At 48.3% G+C, this 20,561-nt stretch overlaps 8 protein-coding genes across 8 annotated transcripts; 4 read left to right on the plus strand and 4 right to left on the minus strand.

Annotated features, from left to right (window-relative positions):
- Positions 1-2,923: 2,923 nt before the first annotated feature.
- BDQ94DRAFT_163764 (uncharacterized protein) lies at positions 2,924-3,489 on the plus strand (the record flags this gene model as incomplete). Its single annotated transcript, XM_026769812.1, has 2 exons — positions 2,924-2,966; positions 3,050-3,489. The coding sequence occupies 2 exons, from the start codon at positions 2,924-2,926 to the stop codon at positions 3,487-3,489; spliced, it is 483 nt and encodes a 160-aa protein (XP_026620260.1).
- A 1,145-nt stretch (positions 3,490-4,634) lies between these two features.
- On the plus strand, positions 4,635-4,979 carry BDQ94DRAFT_163765 (uncharacterized protein; the record flags this gene model as incomplete). The annotated part of the gene is made up of 1 exon (XM_026769813.1): positions 4,635-4,979. The coding sequence occupies one exon, from the start codon at positions 4,635-4,637 to the stop codon at positions 4,977-4,979; it is 345 nt and encodes a 114-aa protein (XP_026620261.1).
- A 598-nt stretch (positions 4,980-5,577) lies between these two features.
- On the minus strand, positions 5,578-7,707 carry BDQ94DRAFT_163766 (uncharacterized protein; the record flags this gene model as incomplete). The annotated part of the gene is made up of 2 exons (XM_026769814.1): positions 5,578-7,248; positions 7,390-7,707. The coding sequence occupies 2 exons, from the start codon at positions 7,705-7,707 to the stop codon at positions 5,578-5,580; spliced, it is 1,989 nt and encodes a 662-aa protein (XP_026620262.1).
- Positions 7,708-8,185: 478 nt separating this feature from the next.
- On the plus strand, positions 8,186-10,201 carry BDQ94DRAFT_163767 (uncharacterized protein; the record flags this gene model as incomplete). The annotated part of the gene is made up of 4 exons (XM_026769815.1): positions 8,186-8,294; positions 9,365-9,417; positions 9,709-9,759; positions 9,854-10,201. 4 exons carry the CDS (start codon positions 8,186-8,188, stop codon positions 10,199-10,201), a joined length of 561 nt encoding a protein of 186 aa, XP_026620263.1.
- A 1,422-nt stretch (positions 10,202-11,623) lies between these two features.
- BDQ94DRAFT_154221 (uncharacterized protein) lies at positions 11,624-12,863 on the minus strand (the record flags this gene model as incomplete). The annotated part of the gene is made up of 1 exon (XM_026768272.1): positions 11,624-12,863. A coding segment is annotated over exon 1 (208 nt), but the record flags the coding sequence as incomplete, so codon positions are not given.
- Positions 12,864-14,067: 1,204 nt separating this feature from the next.
- On the minus strand, positions 14,068-16,291 carry BDQ94DRAFT_163768 (uncharacterized protein; the record flags this gene model as incomplete). Its single annotated transcript, XM_026769816.1, has 9 exons — positions 14,068-14,322; positions 14,414-14,456; positions 14,554-14,742; positions 14,910-15,224; positions 15,463-15,548; positions 15,581-15,720; positions 15,756-15,770; positions 15,869-16,034; positions 16,190-16,291. 9 exons carry the CDS (start codon positions 16,289-16,291, stop codon positions 14,068-14,070), a joined length of 1,311 nt encoding a protein of 436 aa, XP_026620265.1.
- A 1,150-nt stretch (positions 16,292-17,441) lies between these two features.
- Positions 17,442-18,551, plus strand: BDQ94DRAFT_175769 (uncharacterized protein; the record flags this gene model as incomplete). Its single annotated transcript, XM_026772558.1, has 2 exons — positions 17,442-17,657; positions 17,760-18,551. The coding sequence occupies 2 exons, from the start codon at positions 17,442-17,444 to the stop codon at positions 18,549-18,551; spliced, it is 1,008 nt and encodes a 335-aa protein (XP_026620266.1).
- Positions 18,552-18,857: 306 nt separating this feature from the next.
- On the minus strand, positions 18,858-20,304 carry BDQ94DRAFT_118389 (ribulose-phosphate 3-epimerase RPE1). The gene is made up of 3 exons (XM_026763715.1): positions 19,934-20,304; positions 19,589-19,840; positions 18,858-19,428 (listed from the first exon to the last, which is right to left on the minus strand). The coding sequence occupies exons 1-3, from the start codon at positions 20,174-20,176 to the stop codon at positions 19,165-19,167; spliced, it is 759 nt and encodes a 252-aa protein (XP_026620267.1). The 5' UTR covers positions 20,177-20,304; the 3' UTR covers positions 18,858-19,164.
- Positions 20,305-20,561: the final 257 nt, after the last annotated feature.

The raw sequence follows: 20,561 nt of genomic DNA on the forward strand, positions 1-20,561 counted from the left end.
AATAGAAATAAAAGTAAGATATAATAATAAATAATATTAATTATAAAAAAAAAGTATAATTAAAATTAAATAAAATCTAAATTAATAAAATATAATATAAAAAATACAGCTACGGTAAATATTAAAAGCAGAGTCAGATATATTAATATTAATATTTTTAATAATATTTAACTGCAATTAATTTACACCCAGTAAAGAATATAAAATTAAAAATATAATATATTAAATCTATATTTAATATTTTAATTTATAGAAAAGAAAGATTAATCATTTTAATAAAATATTTCTAAATTATTATTTTAAAAATATATATTAATAGAAAAAGTATAACTACTGTTTAAAGCAATACAGTCTATGTACTGAGATAAGTAAACTATATATAATAAAAAATATCAGTTATTAATATAGAGCTGATTAAATTATATCTTATATAAAAATTCTTATAATTAAAGTATATAATAGAAAATCCAGACCGTCTAATAAAAGAAAAAAGTATCAGAAGCAGTTTATTAAAAAATACTATTAGATTAGTATATAAATATAATTATATCTAGTAGTGGAGGAGCACCGGGTAAAGAAATATAAATAAAAATAAATAATAATAAAAAAGAATAAGTTAGTAAAATTAAATAATATATAGACAGTATAAATATATTATAATAATAATATTATTATTAATAATAATATAAGCAACAGTGTTCAGGTAGTAGTGGAGGAGCACCGGGTAAAGAATATAAAAAAAAAAAATAATAATAAAAAAGAATAAGTTAGTAAAATTAAATAATATATAGACAGTATAAATATATTATAATAATAATATTATTATTAATAATAATATAAGCAACAGTGTTCAGGTAGTAGTGGAGGAGCACCGGGTAAAGAAATATAAATAAAAAAAATAATAATAAAAAAGAATAAGTTAGTAAAATTAAATAATATATAGACAGTATAAATATATTATAATAATAATATTATTATTATTAATAATATAAGCAACAGTGTTCAAGTAGTAATAATATTATATAAAATATATACAAATGAAAGCAGAAAGTAAAAATATAAAATAATATAAATTAAAGTTAATTAATTAATTAATAAAATATAATAAGATATAGAATCAAGAGATTATACTAACAGTAGACAGCAGTAAGATAAAATAAAGCAGTAAGTTATTTATGATAAAATTAATAAAATAATAAAAAAAAAGATAAGCAGCAGGTGAGGAAGTAGTATATAAGAGAAAAAAATAAATGAGAGTAAGAGAAGTAACTGAAAGCAGTAGAATAACTGTAAATAATAAAAGGCCGGCCATAATTAATAGAAGAGCAAGATTGCACGCAAAAAGTGTACAAAGAGTGCGAAGTGCCAGATATATATATGATACTTTGATTGGATATTAGCGGAGACGTATGTGTATGACATTATGAGGTCTATGGAGAGGCGAATGATATCTTCCCTTGAACTGTGGGATAAGAGTGAGGGTAAAATATCACTTCTGCATGGCCAATATTGACAAAGTGCTAAACAATACCTAAAGAAACAGAACAGACATTGGATGTAGTCTACAGGATCTCTAGTATATCCTCAACTGTAGCTGAAGACCAAGCCCTTGGATTGCTCGTGCAGCAGATCTCTTCCCTAACTTGCATCTTTTCTACCATTAAAGAAGGACATGATATAGAAACATACCCTCCCTAGAACACTACGATCTTACCCCATTTGCTCCAACCATCTTATTGCACAAATTGCATCCACACTGCCAGACCAATATGATCCCGCCACCCACAACCAAATAATGAGTCGATCAAGTATCAATTAACCTGGTCTCACGAACATAGACAAAATACATCTACTTTGACTTCATCTAAACCAAGGAGTACCTGCAACCCAAAATGAAAAACACGTTGTTGCTACTACCCTCTGTAGTACACATGGAGGCTTTATAATAGAGATAATAATTTGAGTTTTATACTAGTACTACTTGGGATTGGTAGAGTAGAAAAATATATATAAACGTAGGCTTCTATCACTGTACTAGTAGTAGTAAAAGTGACGGTTCATGTCCTGACGACGAGTGAATTAGTACTGCCGTGCTTCATTTCTTTACATACTCAACCCTCATGCACTCTACAGCCACACTCACAGCCCTGTATATATATCCAAAATGGTACTTACTACACATGGCGCAGCATCTTAGATATGAAAATTACGTCAAGTGCGAAAGTCCGATCTACTGACGTTCAACTATCGACCAAAGAATGATCTACTACTCCTGCAGGGTGGATTAGGCAGCCACTCAGCTCCTCCAGAAGCATCGGGACAGCGCATTAGTTATAAGGCTGCCTAGGCGAAACCCGCTCAGCGAGATTGAACGGTACCACCAATCGGAGAGACCGTTAGTGGTTGGGCTTCCTGGCGGTGGGCTTGGCTTTGGATTCAAGCTCAGACGGAAAGGAAACTAGAGTCGCAGGTCCCTCCTCGCAGATTCTTGCCAAGATGTTCAGGATCTTCAATGGAAAATTGCTTCAGATCTAGTCTACTCTGTGTATCACATTGTGGAGTACCATACTCAGATGATGAACATATCACAGATGATGACATTTACTGGGGCAGCCGATGCAGCAGAGAAAAAATTTCACAAGTCATCAATTAAAGAAGCGCCATGAAGCAAAGAGGATGATTCACCTCCCTCCCCGTTCCAAGCACCACCCCGGGTCCTAAACACATATTCCGGGATCACCATATTGAACAGAAAGGAAAATAGATAAGAAGAAAATTCCCATGGGGGGCCACGACGAAGGAAGGTAACAGTAACGCGATGGGTAGATTAACAAGAAAATAGACAAAAACCGCGTAGCAACTGCAGCTGTCACAGCAGCGCTTCCCGGCGCCCCTGGACTCGACCGGTCTAGTGTAGCACGCGATGAAAGGGGAATTTATCGTATCGTCGAGGTCGTATATCGATCGTGAGAGCTCGGTTGGTCGCGCGCAGCCCTCGCTACATTCGAGGTAGCACCCGTAATCGATCACAGCTTAACACATTTCACAGCACTCGATGCACTCGAAGCAGCATTCGCAGGACTCCTCACACAGGAAGCAGCAGCAGAGCGTGGCCAGGCTAGAGGTAAAACAGTACGATTAGCAAGGTGCGGCGCGACAAAATCTAGCAAGGGTGTGAGGCCTACCAGGCACCGAGACATCCGCGGTCCTTCTGCTGGGGAGGAGGCTGTTGCTGGTATTGCATCTGCTGTCCGGTCAGAGGTTGATCGCATGACTGCACATAACACTGGCATCAACATACCTGAGGGTAGGGCTGCTGGGGGTATCCCTGGGGAGGATAGCCACCCTGCGGAGGCGGATAGCCCTGGGGAGGGTACCTGTGCGGAGACCGGGTCAGAACAATGCGCAAATCCGGGGTATGGTTTGACGAGAGACTCTGCGACCGCTGGCAAACGCAGGAAAAAACATCGGCGTCGAGGAGCTTGGTGACAAGCCAGCCTCCGAACGGGTTCCTGAGCCAACACACCGCGGTCGCTTGGAATCCGAATGCCCGGTGCAAAAACCACAGGAGATCGGGCGCAATGGAGTGGCGGAAGACTTACGCCTGGGGCGGGGGAGGAGGGCCGTTGTAGTATCCGGGAGCGCTCATGATGAAGGGAAAGAGTCTGTGTGTAGGAATAAAAGTAGCACTGGGTCAGCGTGGTGAACTTGGCAGTGGACGGTAGCGATGGAAGAAAGAGGAAGAGGGAGAGTGAGTGGACGGAGGAAGGTAAGCCCAGCCTTGCGTGGACCAATAAAAGGGAGATAAGCATACCTAAGACAAACGCCGAGTTCTAAACGGAGTCGATGGAAAGCGGAAAGCAAGAAAGGGGGGGGGAAGGAAGAAGAAGAAGAAGAGCAGGAAAAGGAACGATCGCTAGGGGTTGGAAAGGCGAAAGGAGGCGGAGAAAGAGGAGAAGATCGCTGAGCCGCCGTTCAACCTTTAAGGTTTTGGTTGGTGGATGAGAAAGAAGAAAGACAGTCAGACAGTCAGTCAGACAGACAGACAGACACAGAAGACCGAGCCAGCAGAGAGACACTTAATAAGAAAATTACGCTCTAGTTATTCAACTCCCTGCTCTTTCCTTCGTAACATACCTTACAGGAATCCGAGTCCCACGAGCCAATAGTGACCAGTAGTGCAATCCTGTTTACGCCCCCACCCCCAACTAGAAGGACGCCAGAAAATCCTAGCCGCTCATGTCTACCCAGCCTGAAACAGGAAAAGCCAACAGATGAGTGAGTTAGAGAAGATGGTAAATTATTAATATTGAATCCGAAACAAGTACTACTCTAGAACTAAGTGATCATCTGTCGTAATCTCAAAGGGCAAAAAGAGAAAGAGAAAGAGAAAGAGAAAGAGAGAGAGCCCGCTCTCTCCCTACCCGACCGAAAGGGACCGTCAGCCCATGATTACAATACGTACATACAAGTCTCGTACGCAGCACCGCCCGGACTCAGCCACATTAGCGCAGCCCTACAGGACCCAGTTACCGCCAGGCACCAGCCACGACAGTTCCTGCTATGATTTATTTGGGGAATTTGTCCTGGAACAACTGTCGGGCGCCCCCTTCAGCGGTCGGGGCGAGCACTGCATGCCTACCAATCACCGCCCTGGTGCTTGGAGTTACGCCCCACCGTCATCGCCCGTGAGCGATGGCTCAGGGAATGAAAGGTTAGTTGTCAGCCAACCGTCCTGGGCTGGCCAAAGGATCGCCGCCATCATTGGCAGGAGGGCTGCCCTGAGTTCCACTGCATGCCCCGGCGCTCATGAGACCCCTAAATTGCGCCCAATCACTGCGCCCACCATCGTGGCAGTCAGGTGCGTGCCGGCACAAAGCCACGCCCCGGCGTCACCGCCTACCAGCACCGCCTACCTTACGGCCACCCGCACCGTGGCATCACCAAGCAAAGTCCCTGGGCATCTTAGTATCCTTTAGCAATAGTAGGCTGCAGTTACCAAAAAAAAAGAGGAACTGCAAAGTCGGCAGTGGTCTTCCCCATCATACCCTAGTCCCGAGGCTTGTGCTCGGGAGGACTGTGGCTTTCATGCACGACGTGCACCAAATCAATATATTCACGAATCTGAGACTGGCTGAATGACTGCTCATCATCACACATTATGTCGTAGCGCCCATCCAGGGCATCACCAGGTCGACTTTGTCGGCCCTCTGGAGTCCGAAGAATGAAGAGAAGAGAAGATAGAAGAAGAAGAATCACTGAAAGAAAAAGAAGAAAGAAGAAGGAAACGAGATAGAGAAGAAATGTAGGAGGAGAATTAGAAGAGGAAAGATTAAGAACGGAAAAGGGGAAGAAAGAAAAGAGAAAAAAGAAGTAAAGAAAAGCCAGTGAAAATTTATCACACCAAATGTAGGCGAAAAGTGCACAATGTGAAGAATATGGAAACAGCTCCAATAAAAAGCAAGGTTCAAGATGTATAGTATCAACATGAAACCCATGAGTAACCAAGGATCTAGTCTCAAGCCCTCAGGAAGGTAAACGAGAAAGCGATCAGCCGCTGGGCTGGGGTTTATACAATCACACATACGAATCGATCTCAGGCGGTAACGTTTGAGAATCGAAGTAACAGGGAGCAGCATCCATCGACGGGTCCATGACCATCGTCGGCATCGCTGTGAAGGACTCAAATCCGTTCACTAAATTCGAGTCCATACCCTGGGAAGAGATGTCTTCGACCGACGCCTGCGGCAATCCAGAGAACGTAACATCCTCGGAGGCCGCAGGCGGAGCAGCCACCATGTCATCGCCTAGTGCATCCTGGTCAATATAGTTCTGGGCATTTTCGAGGACTATCTCCTCTTTCTGCACCATCCAGTGCTTCAGGACATCCATGGGCGGGTGGTTTCCACCGCCCTTGCCGCCGCGCTTCTCGCTGTCTTTGCCACGACCACCACGGCCTCTTTGGCACGGGTTGAAGTGGGTGCGACGAAGATGAGCGGCGGCGTTGTAGTTAGCACCGTATCTTTTCCCATTCCGACAAGCCTTGCAGTTGGCCAGGAATGTCTTGCCAGGAGAAATGTCAACGCAAACCCAAACCTTGCGAACAACAGCATGGACCCGCTCAATGTGTCGACGCAGCTCGTGCTCTCCGTGAAAGCCATCCGGCTGGTCGTTGCACATGTTACAATACGTCTTCGGACGTGGGGGCCGTTGGATCGAGGCCTTGGGAATGGCTGCAACTTCTTTGGCAGTACCATCCGATGATGAGATGCGAATCATCTTATGCTGCTCGGCCACCTTGGGGGGTGAGCTGCTGTGTGGCTCGGCTTTAGGAGCAATGGGTCGAGTACCCTGAACAATTTGTTCTTGGGTCCTGCGAGCCGCCCTAGATGGCTGGGAGAGAGACGAGCTGTCACTCTCGACAGACATGGAAGGCCTCATCTCCGTCGCAGTAGATGGAGAAAGGGTAGGAATGGGTGGATGGAAGGATGTGGAGGATGGAGCGGAGCAAGAAAACGACATCGAGCCAGAAGGCTCAGTGAATGTGAGGGGGACTTCGGGGTTTGGGTGTCGGTGCATAGATGAGAAGGAAGCAGGGAAGGGGACGTTCATGGGGGAAGTGGAGGTGACGAATTCAGAGGGGACGGAAAATGAGAAATTGGAGTCCAGATTCGGCCCCGAAGAATCGAATCTCATCATTCCCAAACCTCCGCAGAGCGAGTCCGTAGTGGTACTCCTGCTCATTTCCACGGCAGCCGGCTGGACCGGCTGCTCGACCATGGTAGGGTTGGACATGGCAGCAAAGTTCGTCGTCATCAAGTCAGGCTGGCCCTGATTCAGCTGGGGTTCTTGTCGAAGTCCAGACATCGTCGCATCCGCAGAAAGCGCCATAGAAAGTGCCGAGACGTGTCCATGACCCTGGAAATCATCCAAGTACTGTTTGGCGTATTCGGAGGGCGTGTATTCGTTGACATGGTCAAGGCGGCGCTGCACACGCTGGGGCCCATAGGAGTGCCGAAATCCCGTTGCAGGGGTGGTCAGCGACGGACGGTGAGCAACCGGTATCTGCTGACTCTGCGAGCGGACCATAGCCGTATGCCGGGAGGAGGGTCCAGGACCAGAGTAAGAGACCGAGCTGCCTTTCCGAGAATTCGTTCTTGAGAGGCGTCGAGTAGTCTCAGGGGCCGCCGGCGAAGACGCATGGGACAGTTCCCGCGTCAAATCAACGGTCACTGGAGGTTCCGGAGTCTGCCAAGTGTCAATCCAAGGACTGTTGGCGGGAGATGACAGAAGAGAAGAAGATCATAGAATAGCGCGGGAGGGACAGGATGGGTAGAAACGCAGGTATGCAGGAGAGGCGGGAGCAGAAGACCAAGATAGATCACATACGGTGACTCGTCGTTTCGGTGGAGGAAGACCAGAACCAGGTAGGGTCCGGGGGGTATCCTGTCGTAACCGTTTCCCAGATTTCTCGAGAGCCGCACCGCCATCTTCAGGAAGACCAGAACCGGGAACCGGGCGGTAACTGGATGAGGCGACAGAGGATATGGAAGAAGAGGCCGTGGTGGTCATGAACTGACTTAACCGCTGACTCCAAAGTTCGTTTCGCTCTGATTCCGGAAGATGGGAGTGTCGATCCAAGAAAGCGTCCCGATACCCAGAGATGGCCCTTGTGAAGAGTTCGTCGTCGGCCATGGTGCCCGCCATAATGGGTGAAGAAGTCCTCGCTGAGTGCTGCCTCTTCTCACGTAGGATGAGCGAGGAGGGGGTGCTGCTATCAGTATCAAGTGACTTCGGGGGTTTAGGAGGATCTCTGGAGCTAGCGCGGTCAGTATATATTGGGTAGAGAAACTCTTGGTGGCTTGTCCGCCCGAGCAACGAGATAGGAAGACTGACTGGAGTATAGAAATGGAGTGTAGTAGAGAATAGGCCCGATACTAAGATAAATGGGGCAGGCAGTGAAGTGTAAAGAGGAGTACACGGCAGAAGAAAGCAAGGCCGGTACAGATAAGATACACGGGGGTCGTGTGAGGTAAGATAGTATGGGGAAGGGAAAATTGTTGAATGAGATGAAGAAGAGGGAGGAATGAGAGAGTAAGAGAGAGAGATGGGGGGAGGAGATATATGAAGGCGCGGTGGAGTAAGAGAACAATGGGGAAGTGCCAGATGGATGTTAACAAGGAAGATGACGATAACGATAAAGAACGAGGAGGCAGATGAGGTGGGAAGAGGTTATCAATTAAATGGAGCATCCACCATCCCCACATCCGGGTTGGTCGAATGGTCCGGAGAGGGTCGAGGATGAAACTAAGGTGAGAATGGACTAGGAGCAAAGCAGAGAAGCCAGAGGGAGGAGGGGAGGGAAGGCAGAGAAGGGGAAGATGGGTAAGGTACGAATGGATGGAACGAGCGTGAGCGAACAAAAGATCCGTCAGAAGGAGAAGCAGTAGTTGCAGGCTAGTTTAGGGAGTTCATCGCCCATCGCGAGAGGTTGAAACTGGGCGGGGATGGGAAGATGGAGGGAGGGATTGGAAGCCTCCCAGATGAGTCCAGACCCTCTTGGGATGGCCAGGATCTGTCGCAACTTTTTTGGGGGGGAGAGAGAAAGTTAGGTAGAAAGTAGAATGGATGTATTATTATTTTTCTTTCTCGATTTGGCATTACTTATTCCTTTAGTTCTCATTTGATGATCTTGTTTTTCCCCATTTTGATCTCCCATTTTGACTTTTTTTATGTTGATTTTTTTTCTATGCTTTTTATTCTTTTTCCGTATTTTCTTTTGTCCCTCATTTCTTTTTTACTATTTCCCAATATGGAATAAGTATAAGGATGAAGAAGAGGGGGGAAAGGGTGTGAGCTAGCCAAAATGAAAAGTAAAAGAGGTAAGAAATCAAAAAAATCAAAAGCGAAAAAGGAAAAAAAGAAAATAATTATTATTGTTGTAATTTTTGGGGAAAGAGAAGGAGGGAGGAGGGGGAAATCGATTCACCGTCTGGGCCGAAGATGGTGATCAGAGCGCTAGTGCCAAAAAGAGAAGAGACCACTCAAGTCAGTACTAACCAGTGTCCGTCTGGATTAGTTATTATTTTTCTGGGGGGATGGAAGAAAGGGAAAGCCGGGAAAAAAAAATAAAATAAAAAGAGAGAGAGAGAAACGAAAAGCACACTAAGCACTGTAAGGTAGGAAGGAGGAAAAGGAGGAGAGCACGACGACCAACCCACGTCCAGCAGACCAGAAATCATCAGTCCCGCCTCTACCTATGACGGTCCTCAGTCAGGGAAAAAAAGACACACCACCACCAAGTCAGGACTAGACCTACCAGGAAAGGTCAAGGGAAGGGTGACACGCTGACTGTTCAACAGAGGCCCGAATGGACCTGCTTGCAACGGGTTAGACACATCGATCGGACGAGTCGCAGTGGACGGACAAACACGGTGTGTGCCCCAAAGTGAGGCAGCGAAACGGATTCCATCGTCATCGACCCGGACCACCAAAAGCACCTGCTGCGCTGGAGGGCCATGATCAGTCATCCGAGTGGTTATGATGGGTTATGTGCACGGGATTATTATTGTCACTACTACTACTACGGGCGAGAGACTACTACAACCAACTCCCCTATGGAGTCCTGTGTTAGCCTGCTTATTATGGGGACTGGCTGCACCAGCCCATTTCCGCTGGACTTGATACGCTGTACCCCGTCTGCTGCAGCGCCTACGGCGGTACATGGGCTTGAAAGAATCATGGGCCTGTTTCCCAGCAGTGGCTCCGCCGGCCTCAGGTACCTACTGAGGCTAAGGTAGAAACAGTGACTCCAAGTTGAGGTACCTGAGTGTAGTAATCCTCCTCCCACCAGCAGTGGCTTACTGCGTCGGAGCAATGTACTAACGGTCCGGTTGGTGGTCAGTGGCAGGCCACCTGCGCCCGTCTGCTCCGTACAAAGCACCCGGGAAGTCAACCACCTTTCCCCCCTCGACTCTACGGCTGCCACGTCGATGTCAGGCTACACCCGTTCGGGCTTTTCTCGTCCCCATACTCCGTACATGCTCCTACACTACCACAATGCTCGTCACGGCCAACTCTAGTTGGTCTTACTCCTCTGTCAGTTGGCGATGCGCTTGCAGATGACGAGCCAGCCGGAAGTCAAGTTGTCCCTTATCGCGGTCGCTTGTTGTCGTATCAGGCGCGGCAGCAGAATAACTGAGAGAAGTAAGATCTCCTGAACAGTTGAGCACAAACCTCCTCTATGTTGTGTCTGGACACGACACTTTGGAGTCTAGATGGGCAAACTACAGGGGCAATTGGGTATCAACAGGATTTGTTGTCGACCCCAGGCATCCCATTCTTCGTGCCCTTAGGCTGTGCGAAAGAAGAAGCCCGTGGTTATGGTATATAGCACCTTTAGGCAAGCGGCAGTAACCTGGGTACAGCCCCCGGGCCCAACCCGCGGTACCACGCGGAAGACACCCAGGGTTTGGCCGGCGTTGTCTGCACATGGCCGTCCAAGAATGACACGAGCTCGATCAGGTAACTAATTGACACGGACTGCTGACAGTCTGACCACTGTGGTTCCTAGGGGTATGGTGGCTATGGAGCGCCGTACCGGAGAGGTGACGAAAATCTTTCGTAAATCCAGCTGCTAGAATATTTCCCGGATCTTCCTCTGGCGCCGTGACCGGACGATCTCAAGACTATCGACGATGGACCGATCATTTGGGGAAGGGGAGTGTGTGGGGCGGATGAAGATGCCGCCCAATACGCAGGAAGGACGGCTGGTAATCACGTGCTACACGTGACTCTTTCTCAATGAGGACTAGACCACTAACAAGTTGCTGCTGAGAACGAGAACAGCTTGCCTGCTAATCGTCACCCACGGTGGGATAGGAAGAACAGTTGGTCCATGGGATCGACTAGCCCATTCTACTACTTACTCAATTAGTTAGTCGAGGAACGCTGTAAGTGACTAAGGGTTGCTGCGGATGGAGTGGTCTATGTGCTGGCGTTTCACCTCCACCCTGCCAACACGATGATAAAGCTAACCAGATCATGATGGCTTAGGCTTAGGAACGCGCTCCCCTCATGCTCTCACCGAAGGCAAGCGCTTTTGGCGGTCAACCGCTCCTCCACCGTTGTTTCAGACTTTCAGCACCCACCGCGAGCCCACTGCAGAGTCACCGCTTTTTGAGGCCTAAAAAGCGATGACGATACTACGGGGTGGAAGTGACCACTATGGACCGACTACTGCACCGTAGAAGCCCATAGTGTGTCCCCAAACGGGTAAAGCGCCGTTCCTGGAACCGGCTATCGTGTCTGAACATGGCTCGCGCCAATCACCGACGGCGCTCATAGTGTCTTTTCGAGAATGAAGAAAACATAGCCAGGGAACTCAGGGACTACGTGGGATACTCGTGTGCAGAGTTGCTACTCCACCGTTGTCTCCGGCTCAATCTGCGCGGGTGGAGGAATATTCTAGGAAATCCCCCTCTTGCCGATTCTCGAAGACAGTCGAATTTCCGGCCCTCTCTGGTCGGCAGAACGGAGTACACCGTTGCGGTATGAGCAACAGCGGGGTATTGAGTTGAACGCGTGAGTCATGCACTCTTCCCACGCATTCACCACTCCGTCCTCAATTTAGACACTGTATTGAGGGGAAGCGACTAAGGAAATTATTATCATCTCTACGGAGTAAATCCGGTGGCAAACTTGGCTTCTTCGTTGCCATCTTTTCATGTCCCGGGGAACTTCTGTTCTGTCGGTCTGGAGAGTTGGTGCCTCTCGAGTGCGTCCAGACACCGAGGCAATCCGTAGTGAATAACCTACAGCGAACCCCACGATAAGTGAGGGAGAAATTCGATAAAGTATTGGAATCGCTGTATCTCTTCAAGAGATTAACCAGCGTCGAGCCATGTCGGCGAAGAGTTTTGCGCAACTGCGTCATTGCCATTCTGCCCCTCTTGGCTTCATCCCGCTTCAGTTTACCTATCCCCACCATTTTCCTAATCGTCCGATCACTCTAACACAGGTTACATCCTTCACCAACTCCGCTACTTTGCAAGATAATATTCGTTTCCAGCAGCCAAACCTGGTGCGATAGCACATTGTTCAATTTACAACGAGTTTCTCTCGCTTTAGATCGTATATATATTCAACACAGTAGTGCTTACCACTGATAGGATCTAGTAGTACCAGTAACACTAACTGCAAAGATACTATCGCAGTGGTTAGGACTCCTAAAATATATTCTACCAGTAGTACATCATGATCATATTCAATCACCCACACCACAAAGCAAGCGGACACCAGTGGTAGCATCATGATCAGAGTAGTAGTAAACTACTACTAATCGAACTGATACCACAAAAGTCATGAGTACCAAGCATCCCCGCTTACAGACCTTACAACTACTACTACTAAGAATCTCACCATCATCCCGACATGACACCACGTGATAACACCTCCATAACGAACATCAGTCTTGCTTGCTAGCTCTGAGTGACATCCTAATCATCCGGTGAGCTGTTAGCTTTGTACTAATCAAGCGAAAACTCCATTCAGTATCTACTAATCCCGTTTACGACCCAAAAAGGAATGCTATTCCTGGCCCGTCTTTCACGAAGTGGAGGAAGATAACTAAGTACCTACCTACCTAACTACCAGATATAGAACTAAGACCGGGACAACGGATGACAACAAACCATTAATAGCCACACTGGAAGCAGGTAAAAAAAAATGCAATAGTGCGACAATTTTACAAAAAAGCACGGCGGCGTCTTGCTAGAGCACGGAGCAGCGGAAATGACTCGGCTACCGGAAAGAGAGAATGCATATCATTGAGGACAATGAATAGAAAGCAACTCTAGTACAACCGTAAAGTACATGGAGAGTAATAGGGATGGAGATCATACGGTCCTCCTGGCTGGCTGGCATCAAATGACAAGTTGATGGAACTAACTAAACTAGCTGGCTTTTTTTTCGCTGCGCTCACAACTTGTTTTTCACACCAATGCATTGTGATAAGTCTTAGGCATACGCTTTAGATTGTCGTAGGGTGTAAGTAGTGAAGCCAGCTGGGCGTCAATTTTCATCGATGCCTGCCTGCCTGCTTCTTAGATTATGCTCGTACGCAGGTACGTACTTTTTTTCTTTCGTGTACCTTGCCCGATCAGCCGGGCAGTTGTCTGGAGAAGAGATGGTGATGGTGATGGAAAGGGAGGGGAAAAGAAGAGAAAATGACATGGGACAAAAATAGATGCGTGACGCTATTCCGTGTGCGTCATGGTCGGTGGTAGCAAAGCACCCCTATTCGATGGGCAAGGGGATCGGCGGGTCCGCTAGACGTTCTGTGATCGTCCAATTTCCCTGAAGGGGGTGGGATGATAGGCTGGAAAAGGCTTTCAAGGTGGTCCACTAGTTCGTACCATCTGTGATTCCATGCAGGATGCGCATACAGTGTGCTGCCGGTTGATGGTGGAAAAAGCAGGGAAGAAAGGTTTTGGGTTGAGATGAGATGAGAGAAGGATGGATTCCCCCTCTTTCTCTTAGCGAATGCCTGACTTGGGCAGTTGCCACACCAAACTACTGAACTACTAACCTTCCAAATCTGATATTCTGGATCCCTGGAAATAGTAATTAGTTAATTGGCGATTGTTGTTTGTTTTGTTTCTCCCATTTTAAATTTTCGGGTCGAAAGGGGAAAAGTATCTACTAACTACGTAGACGTGGGACAGTTACCGAACTTTGGAAGGTTCCATGGGACGCCCGGTTGGCGCTATCTGCAAACTGCAACTGACAGCGAATCATTTAAGATTTGAGGCCGGAGCTGTTGGGCCACCCGCCCATCCCATAGAAACGCCGAAGGCCAAAAAGGATTCAGGTCACTGCACTTAGTTACTTAGGTCACCAACGCCCACCTCATTTCCGCCAAAAGGCTAAACTTATCATCTTACTTGAAACCACTATGACAACATCATCGCTGGGATATTCGGAAAACGGCTGCCGCCTATGCCCAACCAGTCTTATTAGTCAATTTTCTGCCTTACTCGATCCGTGTTCAGATGTGACCGAGTCAGGCTATGGGCTGAGACTTGAGATTCGGGCAACGATGATGGCTTGGAAAACGGGACAGAAGAGGCGAGATCTACCCTCGGTGTGTGAGATCTCATGAAGCCCACCAACTGGCTGGGACTGCGTAGACTCGGTTAGCCAGGGCATCTGAACGCCTTGTATATTCACCATCGATCTAGCCGGTTGGTCCATGCTGATACGAACACCAGATATCCTTGCCTGGGCTGATTCGTCCATGTATTGGCAGTTGAAAAGCAGTTCCTATACGTGCGATTCACGAAGTTTCGGACAGCTCGCCACAGGCAGGCCTGGGCGTCCTTCAAAGCCGAGTCTGGAACGGCGTTTAGCCAACCGCTGGGCCGAGTTTTAGCTCGTTATCCTTGTGTGAATGGGTGCTATGACCGCCAGAGGCAACGAAATTCTAATGCTCTGCGTAGCATCTGTGTCTGTGATTGGATCTGACAATGAGAGATCCTGATGACGCGGCTGAACAAGTCGAAGATTTGTGGATAGCCTGACTTCCTCAATCGTTGCTTTGCTGCTTCGTTGCTAAGCCTTGCATTGTCTGAAGGATTAACCGCTGGGCCTTGTTTTGTCCAAGTGGCTGTGGCGATGCACCGTTTCAACGCCAAATGGCGCATCTCTAGGCTGGACTTGTCAGCGCTCGTTGTCAGATAGGTCCTTGCAGATCGATGTAGCTAGTAAGATGGGTATAACGTACGCCGAGTAAGTCTCAACCACGTACGGGCTGCAAGAGTCTGAAAAAGTGGTACCGGCCTTTTGACTTAAGCGACTATGGAGCAGCCACCGGCTATTCTCGCTTGTCTTCGCGAAAGTGTCTCTTTTACAACGCAGTTTTGATGGAGCATTCCTGCCACCGCGTCGATCTCGCCATCTCCTGCGCCACATTATCTTTGCATCTCATCCAAGCCAGTATCGATCCGAATTGCCACGGCCTCTTCGGTAGGAAAAGATACACTATTGCAGTATTGTGTATCGTGACTAAGGATCTCATCCTTAGAGGGGTCACCACGGATGATGGAGTGGTGACAGCGTACAGTGTGGTCTTTCCAGATTGTGGTGATAGAGTAAAAAGTTGGCAGGTACGTCGGATAGGACCGTTGGAGTAGTCATCACCAGGCCGCTCCGTCAGGCAGCTCTGACTGTAGTAAGTACTAGAAATAATGCTTCGAGCCATCTCCATAAAATAACTCCAATTGCTGCTGGAACTCTGGCTTCGGGAAATTGGACCAGCCTGATTTGTTAAAACTCGAAGGTTTGCTTGAATAAAACTTACACTTGATAACACAAAGACCAGGCCTACAATTAGTTCCCGCAGGGCAATTTTGAAGGCAAACCATTCATGAAGCGATCTCGCTGCGACTTGTTGCCCAGACATACCGGGTTCTTAAGGAAAGCATCTTGAAGAGCTGACTATTGCTGTTGCATGGGTTCATAAGTCTCTTGCATTTCGATAAGACCTTGCCCTGTCATCATCCCATAACGATCATCGCGAAACCCCGCCTTTTGCCCGTTCGAATAAGTTTTCAAAGGGGCAAATGGAGAGTTCTTTCATGACAGAAAGCTCCTCCCCTTCGATACCGAATCCGTGACACCTTAGTTCATGGAAACGATAATCCGCTTTATACTTGTGGTCCCCTTATTCAATAGATAATTCGTGGCGGGAACATCACGATTGATCCGGGGTCCTCGATTTCATCATCTCAAGGACATGTCCAATTTGAAGACGTTGACTGCAGCAGTTTGGGGAGATTGGTGCCATTATAACACAAATATGATATAGAACCGTTCTTGTCACCATTTCGACGGCCCGAGATATACATGATATCGGGTCTTTGTCCATTGCCACTTGGACTGACGAAGTACTTCACGGTACATGAAGCGGCCCTCTGCACGACTACAGGAGCTGTGCTACTCGTAAAGGGTGGGTACCTAGAAGGCTCGCCCGAAAGCTGATGACGAGGCAAGTCCGGGGAGACACCGGCTGTAAGTGATGATAAACGAGACGATCTGACCGAACCGTATCAAAGGCTGTGAAAGGGCCGATTTATTATGGTGTGCGACAAACATCAAGTTTTGTGGGATTGTCGATCTGACAGGGGCGTACTTTAGTAGCAATTTGACGTCCAACTAGTCCCACCTCGCCACCTTCTACATGTACTTTATACAAAGTAGCTCCAATCCCTGTAGTATAGTGTTCTGCAGCCATTCTCGAAGCCTTCCTCAACGGCGTAGCTATGTGGTCATTGCGCAACATCATACCACCATATCAAACAGGCGTTGAGGAGTATCAGATGATCGTTGGCTTCTTCTACAATTGCATCACAGTCGGAGCCAATGAATATATGCAACAAATGCGGACCAAATACGAATCCTGGCGAACTCTGTAGTCGGCGCTCAATGGAAATAAATCGAGATAAGTGAGTTCAGAAACAACGATAGAAGATTTGCCAAAGAGCTGCCGAACAGCTACACGATGAAGTCATGGGCCGTTGGAACTGTGATAGCTCACTTTTGGGCCCTGTACGATCAATGGAGCCGTGACATCAGACGTGCCACTTATCTTGCGAGTTGAATATTGCACCCACTTTCCTTCCGTAGCGATAACTCGGGGCCTGCCATAGCGCAGGCAAAGTTGCGAAGAAAATACCTTGGAAGCAGCCGATCAAAGGTGGAGAAAAGGTCGGATGGTACCGAGAAAAGAGTGGAGGGATATGGCCGTGCGTGTAGTCGGTGCATAATTGAGGAAGAAAGGACCATTCTTTGGAGATAGTTACGGGCATCGCGTATGGATTAGAAGGATGGACTGACGTCAGATTGCCACCCTGGAATCAGATCCCCCACAATTGCAAGAGGCTGTCACGACATTAGTCTGTAATCATTAAACTAGTATATAGGGTCGGCTCTTGCCTCTTGCGCCGCATCCTTCTCCTTCCTAGCCCAATCTTGTTGTTAGTGATCATTCTCACCTACGGGTCAAATCAATTCACCCATCGAGCTCCTCACTCTCTACTAAGTACTTACTACTACGCTCTCTCCAATCTATTCGAAGCTGCATGGACCACCACCATTCCACGTGACCAGTCTGGGCCTCAGGAAGCCACGTCATTCGGCGGTGAAGCGCATTTCCCTCACTTTTCTGCCCCTTTCAGAGAGAACAATCGGGAAGGCGCGCCGTCGCGCTGCAATAGGGGAAGCGGGCCTCATCAAAAGCGATCGTCATCCTTGTCTTCTTCCCCTCATTTTTCGCCCTACTACTTCCCTCACTCTCTCCGTTCGGTATACTCTCTTTCGCCATCACCATCTAATTTCTCATTTGACACCCCGACGACCGGATAATTCATCCTTTGTATTTCAACATGTCCGATCCCACCCTCTATCTCTACACCTCCCTAACTGCGGGGTCGTCCCATATCGTCACCGCAACGGCACGCCTGGAGACAATTCTCAAAGCCAACAAGCTCCCCTTCCGCGCAATCGATGTGGCCACGGATGATGTAGCCAGGAAGCTTTGGGGCCGTCGCTCCAAGGGCAAGAAGCTTCCTGGCTTGGTGAAATTTGGCACTGTTGTCGGAGTACGGATTCCTCCCTTATCCCATCACAGAGAGGCTAGGTGGCTACTAGCGAGGGAAGCACAACATATACTGGGGACTACAAGCTAACACTTCAAACAACAGGACTTGGAGCAAGTCGAAGAATGGAATGAGTATGGTGAGCTGAGGATGCAGGTTAACAGTGTCGAAGACATCGACAGTATTCCCGCAACTAGTACTCCGATCGCACCCCCCTCGGCCGCATCTACCCCCACTCCCGAACCAACTACACTCAAACAAAGCACAATCAAGATTCAGAGCCCCCCGTCCAAAGAGACCCCGAAAGACACTGCCATCACGGCCGCTATGCGCCAGGCTAGCGGGGAGGCCGCTGCCAAGGCTAAGGGCAGCGGCACTCAACCTACCCCAGTCAAGGAAGCTACCCCAGTCAAGGAAGCTACCCCAGTCAAGGAAGCTACCCCAGTCAAGGAAGCTACCCCGGCCAAGGAAGCTGCCCCGGCCAAGGAACCCGCTCCGGCAGTTACAGAACAAAAAGAGACTCCGAAGGAGACTCCGAAAGAGACTCCGAAAGAGACCCCTGCCACTGGCGAGCAGTCCCAGGCAGGCAAGGAAGATACTGTACGTGGGAACGAGGCTGCTCCTGATGCTCAGGCTAGCAAGCCTAAGCGGCCGCCTCTCGTGCCCGAGGTAGCTGCAGAGTCGTCTGCTAATTTTCATGCTGATGCTGCTGAAGCTTTAGGAATGGTTCAGCACCACCGTGGCTCCATCATCTCCGCCACATCCAAAGAAGAACAGGAAAAAGTTGCACAGGACTTGCGGAAGTCTATTTCCGGGGGTCAACAGGATCTTCTCAAATCCTTGAGAGAAGATAATGCGGCGCGGACAGATCAGGAGGAGACGATCGAAGAAGAGTAGAGTGGTGTTGGTGGTGAAACCCAGGATGGGACCCCGGTCGACAGAAAGCGCGGGCTGCCAAAGTCAACGGCCGGGGTTGCGGTTGCATTCATTTCGAGACGACGAATACGACTCAGCGTCCTATTTTCGGTTATCGCGAGACTCTTACCCTTTCTCTTCCTTCCCTGTAAAGATACCAGCTTTCACTGTTGCTTGCTTGTTGATTTCTTTCTTTGTAATTTGCATTCAAACTTGTATATGTTCGAACTGGACTCATTGCCCATTACATACACAGTTGATGATCCCGCTGTTTACCTGCTCTATCTGATCCGTATACCCAACCCATAACCTTCTAAATATGCCTGAACGCGCATCGTCCGCCCGTAACCGATCAAATACTCTTTGACCCTTTTCGCTCATCACATGTCGACAGGGAAAACACCCGAAAAAGGGAACATTAAAATTCTGTAAGGCGCCAGGAAGAAGCTAGAAAACGAACAGAACAAATAGAAATGCGAGTGATCGCAACGAAAATCGTATCACATGAACCGAAGAAACTTTTTGTTTATGGTTTCCTTCCCCCCTCCCCCTCTTCTGTTTTATTTATTTCATTATTATAATTTATCTCTTCGGTTTACTCCTTGCGATACTTGTTGACGGTCTCGCGGAGTTTAGCGATGACGTCGGCGGGATCCTGAGCGCCAAAGACGGCCGAGCCCGCAACGATGACGTTGGCGCCAGCCTCAGCAGCCTGATCAATAGTACCCAGTCCCAAGCCACCATCCACCTCGATATTGAGGTTGGGGTATCTCTCCCGCAGAGCTTTGACCTTGGGCAGCTCGGAGGCCATGAACTTCTGACCACCGAACCCGGGGTGAACGGTCATGACGAGGACCATCTGTAAGACGCCAAGATAGACAGCATTAGCATGTTGTTGCTCCGTAGCTTAAACCTTATCCATGCACCACATTTGATTTTATGTGGGGTATGCTCCGCAAACATGTGCTGAGGGCCAAGAAAGACTGGGTTATGGGTTATGGGGATGTAGGATCACTCACATCCGGACGCTCCTTCTCGTTCTCATTCGCCAGGATATCCCAGAGCACGTCGACGGGGGTATCGGGCTTGATGGCAATTCCAGCTTGCATGCCCTCCTCGTGGATATAGCGGATCAGGTCCTTGGGGCTGGTCTTGGTGGTTGTGGTGTTGTCGGCGGGACTGGTGGCGGCGGTGGAGGAAATGGCGGCTTCGTAGTGGAAGCAGTAAAGATCACAGCCGGCGTCTTTGAAGTCCTTGACCCATTTGTGGGGCTGTATGGGGATTAGCATAGAGGTCATTGAGGTATGTAGAAGTCATTGGGATGTATAAATAGTGGTAGGAGGAAGAAGAGAGGCCAGACGCACTTCCTGGATCATCATGTGGCAGTCAAAGGTGCCCTTGCCGTTGGGTTCGGTGGGACGGGCAACATGGGAGCGAATTTTGGTCACGACGGGGGCACCAAAGGTCATGTTGGGGACGAAGTGGCCGTCCATGATGTCGACGTGCAACCAGTCGGATCCTTGGGCAATCTTGGTCGAGCATTCGCTGCCCAGGGTGCCGAAGTCGGCACTCAGGATGGAGGGAGCAATGATAGCTGGCGGGGACATGGTGGGTGGATTAAGAGGAGGTGAATCGGGAGGGAGATAGTAGGTCAATTAGTTCTGAGACCAAGGAAGCAGAGTTAGAATTTATTAGGATTCGGTACGATGCGGTATCACCGGAGATAAATGGAAAGAAGAAGTGGAGGGGCACCGGATTTATAGTTACGGACAATTGTTCTGACGACTGGTCACCGACGAACGAGGGGCCGGTGAAAGGGGGGGGAACAGGGTCACACCCGGGAGTGGATATCAAGGATGGGGGATGGAACAAATAATGGATGGAGACTCCATCACGGCCAAAAGGGCAACGAGCCATAAGTCAGCAGCGGATGTTGATATCACCGCCATTTTTCAGTTCTCAGTTTTGCCTTGTCGACGTCAGTTCAATCCC

This window comes from Aspergillus welwitschiae, assembly GCF_003344945.1.
Source record: "Aspergillus welwitschiae strain CBS 139.54b unplaced genomic scaffold BDQ94scaffold_64, whole genome shotgun sequence".
NCBI lineage: Eukaryota > Fungi > Ascomycota > Eurotiomycetes > Eurotiales > Aspergillaceae > Aspergillus > Aspergillus welwitschiae.